Below are 9,238 nucleotides of genomic sequence, written 5' to 3'. Positions count from 1 at the left end.
TTAAGAATCTTACTACTTTTCAAAAGAAATTCGTGCTAGGAAGGGAGCACTTAGAAAGTAAATATTTGGAAGCATTTCTAGAGGTTTTTTTTTTTCCTGAACTCATTTAAAAATATGAATGTGTCAACTTACATATGTTTTTATAACTACTCACTTAAAGATCATGGAAACAGAGTTTTCTAACCTGTTGAAAATCTTTCTGATGAAGAGCTTTGAAACCATTTGCTAAAAATTTCTAAATGTCATGCCTTCCAGCTTGCTACAAAAAGGGATTGACATTAGGGAAGATGGACATTTATTGGCCACATTACATAAAAAACCCTTGATTGTGGAATTGAAAAACAACTGTTATGGGTTAGAAACTTTAGCCAGTAGACTAGTTCTTCCATTTTTAAAAAATTGTTTCTTGTGAGCCACTAAAACCAAACATCCCAAAAAACTCTTCTTAGGACTGGACTTTTGAATTTCTATATCATAAAGTATTTAACAAGAAATGTAAAAAATAGTAAAGTATATTCAACCCCATTGTTTTTATTAGTGTCATTAGTAAAGTAACATTAAAATTAACTTTAACCATTTTTATTTCATCTTTTATATTTTATGTCTTAATAAAAAAGTAGGGGTGCCTGGCTGACTTAGTTGGTGGAGCATGTGACACTTGATCTCAGGGTTGGAAGTTCAAGCTCCATGTTGGGTGTAGAGATTACTTAAAAATAACATCATTAAAAATAAAAAAGTAAATACACGTGTATTGGAGTGTGGGCAAAAATGTTCTTTTTAAAATGATGAGATGCGCAAGTAATTTGGTAGTTCCATTGCTTAAGAAACTATTATCATGAAATATTAATTTCATTGTGATTTAGAATAGCCAGGAAATTTTCTGTAAAATAATTTTTCTTAAAAAAATTGTACAATTAAAATTTGTTCGGAACAGTTAAAGTGAAAAAGATTTAAAAAACACTCAAAATTCTACCAACCAGAGATAATCACTGTTGAAATTTTAGTGCATACCGTTCCACATTTTATTTTCTGTACATATGTTATCTCTTCTTTCACAAACATAGGCTCATACTCTATTTAAAACTGCTTTTATAGAGTGCCTTTATACCTTACAGAATTTTTTGTTAATGAAATTTACAAGAGATTTTGGGACACAAATTAAAATTTAAAGGAACAATACTAAAAAACTACTTCCTGCTATTTTGAGACAGATTAAAATTTAAAGGAACAATGCTTAGAGGTAAACAACACCAGGGCTGAATCATCATAGGCAACACTACGCAGGATTCCAGCATGTTTGATTTAGTCCATAGCCTGTCATTTTAATGTTCTTTATCTAGATTTTAAATGTGTGATTTAACTCTGAAGAGAAATTACCAAAAAAACCAGACTGACTAAATGCTGTGGTTTTCGACTTGCTTTATCTTCGTATGGCCTATGTACTAAGGCAAATAGATAAAGGGAACTAAGATTTTGGCAAGGTTTTTTTCTGTTCAACATTATCTCTGTATCTGAAACTGGTAATATTTGGTTTATAAACCAGAATTATTACCTTTGTGTAATAGGATAGAAAATAGAACCCAGATAATGATTATCAATGGAGTCACTGTATCTTCAGAATCAGTTATCTCTCAGAGGTGTGGTCCTGGACCCAATCTCATATAACATTTTTTATCAGTGACTAATACTATGAGAAAAGGACATTCATTCACACAGCAAATGAAACCTAGTTGGGAAATGAAAACTAAGAAGCAGAAGTTAAATTCTCAATGACCAGATTAGAATCAAAATGACCCGGAAAATTGGAGAAGTAGTAAGAAGTAAACAAAATGAGTAAAACATAGGGGTGGGCTAAAATAAATAAGGAAGAAAAACAAGTTTCAAAAAGAGGAATGGCTAGCTATTGGCAAGTATAGAAGATAACTTGGAGATTTTAACAAACAGCACACTGACTAGAATCAATAATGCATTGTTTAAAAAGCAAACACACCATTGTGAAATGTATTCTTTACTGAAATTTACCTAAACTCCTGCTTCCCAGTTGAGTGTCATTTGCAAACACTAAGAATGTTTTTTTTACCAGAAAGACTATTATTCACCTTAAAAACAAAGGGGAGGAACACAGCTACTTACATGACTGAGATAGTAATAGAAGAAAAAGTAGTTTCAATGTAAGACTGGAGAAAAATGATCTTTTTTCCTACTGGAAGAGACGGAATAAGTGAATAATGATCTTTAAATAGGAATGTATAGTTATAAAGATGAAAGGCTGTTAGATTCAGGCTTTCACTTACTGTAAGTAATTTAAAAGTGGATCAGTTTTACTCAACTTTCATGAAAGAATGAAAGAGAAAATGAAGTTAAATTGTATTAGGAAGGAGCTAATTTAGAATAAATAGGGACACAATAAAAAGGGTTGGTTGAAAATTGAAACAATTCTAAGAACCTGGTAGAATTTACATTGATAGATTTCTACTTCTCTAAAATGGTGAAATGTAATACATGGAGGGATGAAATGCAAATGTTTAATGTCCTCACCAGACCTTAAAATTTTGTGATTTTTGCCTAAAGCTGTAACTAGAATAAATAATTGTGCACCACGACCTGAAAGCTACAAAAGCAAGAGCGAGTATGTTGTTATCAAAATTACTACTGGTTGAGTCAGGAGACATTTTTAAAAAGTACTTTAATTGTGTTGCATCCTTGAATACAAGGGCAATATCGGGAACAGATATCTGATTGCAGACCTAATAAGGGGGGGGGGGGGGGGCGGGGAAGGCAGGAAAATACAGACAGAATAGTATCCCAAGGAAGTAGTGTTTCTCTTTTTTTTTCTTGATGATGTTACTCTATGCTGCTTTTATTTTTCTTTTTATAACTCTTACTTATTTTACACTAGATATATATTAACTATAGGACGTTTAAAGAGTATAGACAGCAAACAAGAACAGAAACCATATGTGTAATTCCACAACTGAAAGGAAAAAAAAAAACATTTTGATGTATATCTTCTCAGACTCTTCTATGTACACATATATGTAAAATAATTTATAATGTATAATTTTAATTTGATATGTATTTTAAACGTTTATAAAAAGGGAACTTTGTAATCTCTTGCTTGATTTAAAATCATGAACATTATTTTCTATAAATATACCAGACCTATATCATTTGATGGTTGTAATGATTTGCATAATCTCTACCTGTGGTCAATTGTGTTTCCAATTGATCACTATTACTGACAACGCCAATTATATCTCCAATATTGCTTTTTTTCCACATTAAAGAGGGCATTGGAACAATGCCGATTATTTATTTAACGCTTATTTATCCTGGCCACTGCATTAAGTGTCAGAAGAGATGTGGTTAAAGCAAGATCTCCACTGTTTAACTTCTAGTCTCACGTAGAAAGACAAATAGAGGAACAGGAGGGGACAACACTCACCCTCTCTTTAGTCTACTAAAGAGTTTAAAGTTGCTGGGTCAGGGGCTGGGTGTATATATACTAGCTGGGAAAAGTTTCTAGAACTGAAATCTCTACAGCTAATAATCATTAGGTCTATGTATAAAAAATGTTAATCCACAACATCTACATTAGTCAGTGTTCAGAAGCTACACAGACAGAAAACCCGACACAGCCCTCAGCTACGTCTGCTTGGTTCCAGGCAGAGGAAACCCTCTCCCCGGGCCTCCAGGCGCCCGCGCGTGCGCGGGAACCATCCTACCCACCGCCCCAGACGACCACCCTGCACTCTTTGGCTTCTTAATCCCCTTCTCCTGGTCTGCGCCAGGCGGTCAAAAACAAAACGTCCACCAGACCACTTCCTCTCAGAGGAGTTCTCCTGGCTGAGTGTGGTTTTGAAGATCAAGTGCAAGGCTGCTTAGCACGGTGGTCAGAGCTAGGGTGGAAAACAAACTTTGTTACATGTGAACTTGGTTGGAGCAAAGCGACTTCTAGGAAGGGATTTGAGTTACGTTAAAACTGCGCGCAGCGTTGTTGTTGTTTTCTTTCTTTCTTTTAAGTAAACATCGTTTTAACTGATGAATAAGGAAGGGGGCTTGAAAGCAAGCAGAATCAGGCAGGATGGTTCCCGCAGGTGGCCGGCCGGCCGCATCCCGGCCTCCTCCCAGCTCGCCCCGGCTCTGATTACAGTTTCCGCGGCACTGGAGGGGAAGCATCCTCCACGCTGCAAACTCTCATCAATGGGATTCCCCTCGTGGGAAATGCCATCTCCCAGCAGACTTGCTCTCGGAGGGCCACGCGCGTCGCCGCGACCTCGCGCACTCCGGTGGACGGACGTGTGCGCGCGCCGCGAGCTGCACAAGAGACCCCAGCTTGGCCCCGCGCTCCCTCCACGCCCGGGGCTCGGTCGGCACCACCCGCCGCCTGCCGCCGCGGAGGGGCGGGGGAGATGCCGCGGGGGGCGGGCGCGGCGCGCGGGGAGGGGAAGGGGTTCTCGCGCGATTGGGCGAGGTTTCCGGTGTTGTGACTGAAACCCGTCAATATGGCGGCGATCGGCCGCGGCCGCTCGCTAAAGAACCTCCGAATACGAGGTAAGCCCGCTGCAACCCTCACCCCCCGCCGCCTGGGGCCCGCGACCCCTGGCCCTTGCCTCCCCCTGGCCCTGGGCAGGCGGAGCGATTAGGGGCGCTGGCCGGAGCCAGGGCTGCCGCCGCTGGCCTGCGAACGAATCCTAATTGGAGCTGTGTGTCTGTTTCGTGCAGGGCGGAATGACAGCGGCGAGGAGAACGTCCCGCTGGATCTGACCCGAGGTAACGTGGGGCGCCGCGGGCGCCGGCGAGGGCGCGCTGCTGGGGAGGAGCTGGGGCCCGGGGGCAGGGGGCATGGGCGGGCCCCGCACGGGACCCGCGGGGGTGCGGGAGGCAGAGCCCGAGCCCCGCCTGCTGGCCCGCAGGAGCGGAGCCCGGGGCCGCCTCCCGGGACCCATCCCCCTTCCCGATGCCCGCTTTCCTCGCCTCGCGCCCTTCTCCGGGCCTCTGGGTGCGGCGGGTGCCGGGGAACGCCGAGCGGGACTCGGCGGAGCCGGTGACCCTCTGGGTTGCCTGGACCCCTTAGGGAGCGTTTAACTCCCATCCCGGAGCTCGTGCAGCCATTCGCCCGGAGGCGGCCGCCGGGAGGTAGAGGCTGTTATTTAGGTTGCCGGAGGATGTCTGAGGGAAGAGCGACCACATCCTGCCCTACCCGTCCCCCAGAGCAGAAGCCGGACCTGCTGGGTTCTGCTGCCTGCGTGACTGCTTTTCTCTTTGCCCACCGCTCTGGGGGACCCGGAGCGTTGATAACTCGGTAGTGAAACCTAGAGTCAGTGACTGTGGCTAAGTGTCTGCTTTACGCTGTAGTTCATTCCCGTTTCCCTTTCCCGGGCGGCTGGGACTGTAGTTGGCAAAGACCGCCCCCTCACCCTCGCTGCAGGTTCATTGTTTACCTTCTGCAGTGGCGATGGGTTTGTTTACACCTTCGGAACTGGGCGAACCCCGGTTGTATTTTTAAGGACCTAATCCTGCTGCTGGCCAGTGTATCTTCTGTTAGGCACCGTACTGGACTTTTTTCGACAATAGCTGGCTGAAGATTTAGTAGTTATATACACGGTTTTTCTTTTTTCTTCCACGGTAAACAGGATCTGGTCTGCTGATTCCGAAGAAGTCATATTTCACACCGGCTGTAGCATAGACTGTAAAGTGGTTCAGCTGTACAGAGTCAGTTTCCTTTTTTGAGATCCGAAAAACACTTTAGGATGTTAAAAAGAAAAGTCATAAACATTCTATAAAAAATAAAAAATTTAACCTACGTTCTACTTGACGTAGTGACTTATCTAAAGTATTTGTCAGACGCGGGCTCATTGTTGAGGCTCATCTCTGGTATTTAAGGCATTGTCTAGTTTGTTTTATTTTGTATGTCAAAGTGTAAGATAACTTATTAACTAAACGTCTACTTTTCATTTAGCTACAAGAGTGCATTTTTGTAAGAATATTTTATTCTGAAAGTTCAGGGACTTTGTTTTGGGTGAACTAGGCACTGGTGTGAACAGGCAGAAAGATTTCTACTAATGCACTAAATTGGAACATTTTTTCCCCAGCGAATTGGGTTTGAGTGTTAGTGTAGAAAGATGTAAAGCTTTTGACTTTTGTGTAACAGTTTGGAAACTTGACTGTATATATAACAAACACACTTGGAAAATCTGATAAAATATATGTGGGAAAAGATTTTCCAGTAAATTAACAACAACATTCCTACAGGGCTTAACATTAGCATTTGAGTTCTGTAACAGGTATACTTTATTGACTTAATTTCTACATGAGCATATGTGTTTAGATGGAGGTGAAAAGAGCATTTATTAGATAGATCTTCTGTCTTAATGTCTCATTAAAAACCTGTTTGGATGTGGTACTAGAAATAAATTGTATTTGTGCTTTAAATTGAGTTTGCAGAACTTCTGTATATAGTGATTTCTGTGGCTGGTATCAGAAGTTTAGTTTGTATAAGAGCTTATGTGCAAATTTGATACCTTTGATTTACTTCAGTCTTACTCAGGTACACAGATAACTCTGTATGTTTGCCATTTAAAATGTTATGCTCCCTGGGCAATTAGTGAACACCTATGTCAATAGGTATTTTCAAGATAATGCAAAAAGTAGAAAATGCTATTTCTGCTTGCCTTGACAAAATATACTTCAGTTTGAAATATACACAGCCAGTTGAACCTGATTGCAAAAGGCGTATGCAAGTAAGAGAGGTTATATGAGATTTATTCCTAAATCCTAAGGAAGTTTAGAATAAAAAAGTAATCTCAGATTCATTATATAGGGAAGCTATTGTTCAAGAAACTGCTATTCTGACAGTCATGTCATTGTTAAAAGAAGATTTGTGGATCTAAAGACGTCTCGTGGATCTAATGTGAAGAAAGTTCAGGAGGAATTATACTTTAGTAATAATTTGAGAACTATAGGCAGTCTGAGTTGCAGCTGAAGGGCGGCTGTTTGTGGATTGGATTACTGTATGTTTTAGGTAAAGTTTGGGTAACAAGAACTACTTGTTTTTAATGTGAAGGCAGTGTTTGCTCTCTTTTTAATTGTTTTTATGTAACCTTTGAGAAATTCTTTGTGTAGCTGTCTCACACAGTTCATTGTTATTCCAAAAGGAACCATCAGTATGTAGTGAAAAGAGATGAGACTGTAAAGTCAAATAGTTCTGGATTATAATCTTAGCTGGCATATCTAATAGGTGATTTGAGGCAAGTTATTTGACCTTGCTTGATTCTTGGTTTCTTCATATCCAAGAGGGATAACTTCAAAGGCTTATTAAGAATGTGAGAACTAGTGCTTAAAATACTCAGCACAGGAGCTGATACTTTTGTGAGTGATGTTAACTAAATGTTAGTTGTCTTCCTACACTATGGAATCAAAATTATATCACATTTAAAATATTTCAGAATTGTTTTGAACATCATAGACTTGTTAATAAGGAATTATGGTATTGAGGCTTTCATTTTTTTTGAGATTTACTATTAATTGGGTATAGTCTGTCTGAAGTAGAGTTTTTGAATATAGTTACTGTAAAGAAATAATCTGTGAGATTACCAGTAAATTAGGTCTAAGCAAAGAGTAATCTATTATGTGCAGTTAAGGTAAAATGTAGTATTTTATTTTATAGAACCTTAGAATTATTTCTCTGACTTCAGAAAATTTCTTAGTAATAATATTTTAACTAGTCTTGCAAGCTTTTTGAGGCTCAGGAGCGTTATATGGCACTTTGGTTTTGATATTGGTTATTAGTGCTGTAGTTCCTTCATACATAGTATGTGTCAACTAAAAATTGTTGATGGGTTAATTTTGATCTAGTTTAGGAACTTCACTGCAGTAGATCTCACAGTAAACTTATTGGTAATTGTTGCTTTCAGTTTTGTTCAAACAACTACTCTACTTAATTTGTGAAAGTCCCTGATATTTGCTATTGATATCATTTAAATACTCTCTCTGTTTTGCATGCCAATATCTATTTTGAAACCAAAATGCTTCCCTTAGTCACTTCCACTGCAAGGATAGCCTGTTTTTTTGTTTTTTTTTTTTATCAGTCCAGTAGTGTTATCTCTTATGCTACTGAATAACTTGAAAAGACACAGAGTATTCTTCCTGTGTACGTCCTTCTTACTATACAGTAATTTAATCATTATGTTCAGAGTGAATTTAAGGACATGGACAAACCTGTATTCTAATGTAACTATTAGAATATAATTTATTTAAAGGTATTGAGTTTTATATTTTTTGATTATCCAACGCTTTTACTTTTCCATTAGTAAGAAGAAAAAAATGGTCTTAGTTGCTGTTTAATACTTAGAAAAGTAGGAAGGTTATCTGAATGATGCAGATTTGAACAGTACTTTTTGTTTCCTGATTTTTTCTAGACAGCAGATTACTTATGTTGTTTAATTGCTGACTTCAGTTAGACAAAACAAACATTGAATGAATGGCCATTATATCCTAAATGCTGAATTAAGTGCTGAAGGAATGAAGATAAGGAAGATGTTATTCTTTTTAGGAGTTTACTGGAATAGACATAATAAAGTGCCTGCAATATGGAACGATGAGTTAAGTAATCAGACTGCACAAGGACTAGAAGTAGCCTTGAGAAGAAAATGATGAACTGTTTGATGGTTAGAGGATTAGAGAAGCTTCACAGAGTGGTTGACTTATAAGAATAGTGAGGAACATAGTGAAAGGAAACGTGGGCTCTCAAGAGAATATACCACACCTTGGGGAGGGTAAAGTCTGCGTGAAGAGGAGCTGCCTAGGAAGCTGCTGATGTAATCTAAGAAATGGTGGGAGACTAGACGAGGGTGTTGGAGAGAAATGAAGGTGAATATATTTTGAAATGCAGTTACCAACTAATTTGTTTTCTTCAGAGTTCAGACTGACTTTGGAGTTCTCTTACTTTGTGCAGAGTACTTATATTTCTTTATTAAGAAGGTAGAAGCTGTCTAATGTTAATTCCATTTTCTTCTCTCCTTTATTTATTTTTTGAGGTAATCTTTGTGCCTAACCTGGGGCTCAAATTCATGACCCCCAGATCAAGAGTTGCATGCTCTACTTACTGAGCCAACTTTTTATATTTCATACATACTTCAGTTTCCCTGAGTCAGGGAATAAAGCATCTCTGTTCCTTTCTAAGGCTAACCTGGAAAGGCATTTTATGCTCCTGATACTGTTTCTCTAAGATTCTTTG

The 9,238-nt window shown here is 39.4% G+C and overlaps 1 protein-coding gene across 6 annotated transcripts in view; it reads left to right on the top strand.

Moving 5' to 3' along the window:
- The first annotated feature begins 4,436 nt into the window (after positions 1-4,436).
- The window catches only part of RICTOR (RPTOR independent companion of MTOR complex 2), a 122,834-nt gene continuing 118,032 nt past the window's right edge, over positions 4,437-9,238 (top strand). For 4 of the 6 annotated variants that reach the window (XM_060637622.3, XM_060637616.3, XM_060637617.3 and 1 more), the window contains exons 1-2: positions 4,437-4,554; positions 4,726-4,773. In XM_060637622.3, the coding sequence (XP_060493605.1) occupies positions 4,506-4,554; positions 4,726-4,773 (97 nt within the window). In that variant the 5' untranslated portion in view covers positions 4,437-4,505. Of the gene's footprint in view, positions 4,555-4,725; positions 4,774-4,839; positions 5,306-9,238 lie in introns of those variants that run through there. The other 2 variants (XM_060637619.3, XM_060637621.3) reach the window with 2 other exon arrangements.

Source organism: Panthera onca, chromosome A1 (assembly GCF_046562875.1).
Source record: "Panthera onca isolate mPanOnc1 chromosome A1, mPanOnc1 haplotype 2, whole genome shotgun sequence".
NCBI classification, from domain to species: Eukaryota; Metazoa; Chordata; class Mammalia; order Carnivora; family Felidae; genus Panthera; species Panthera onca.
This window is presented reverse-complemented; position numbering and strand designations above follow the sequence as displayed.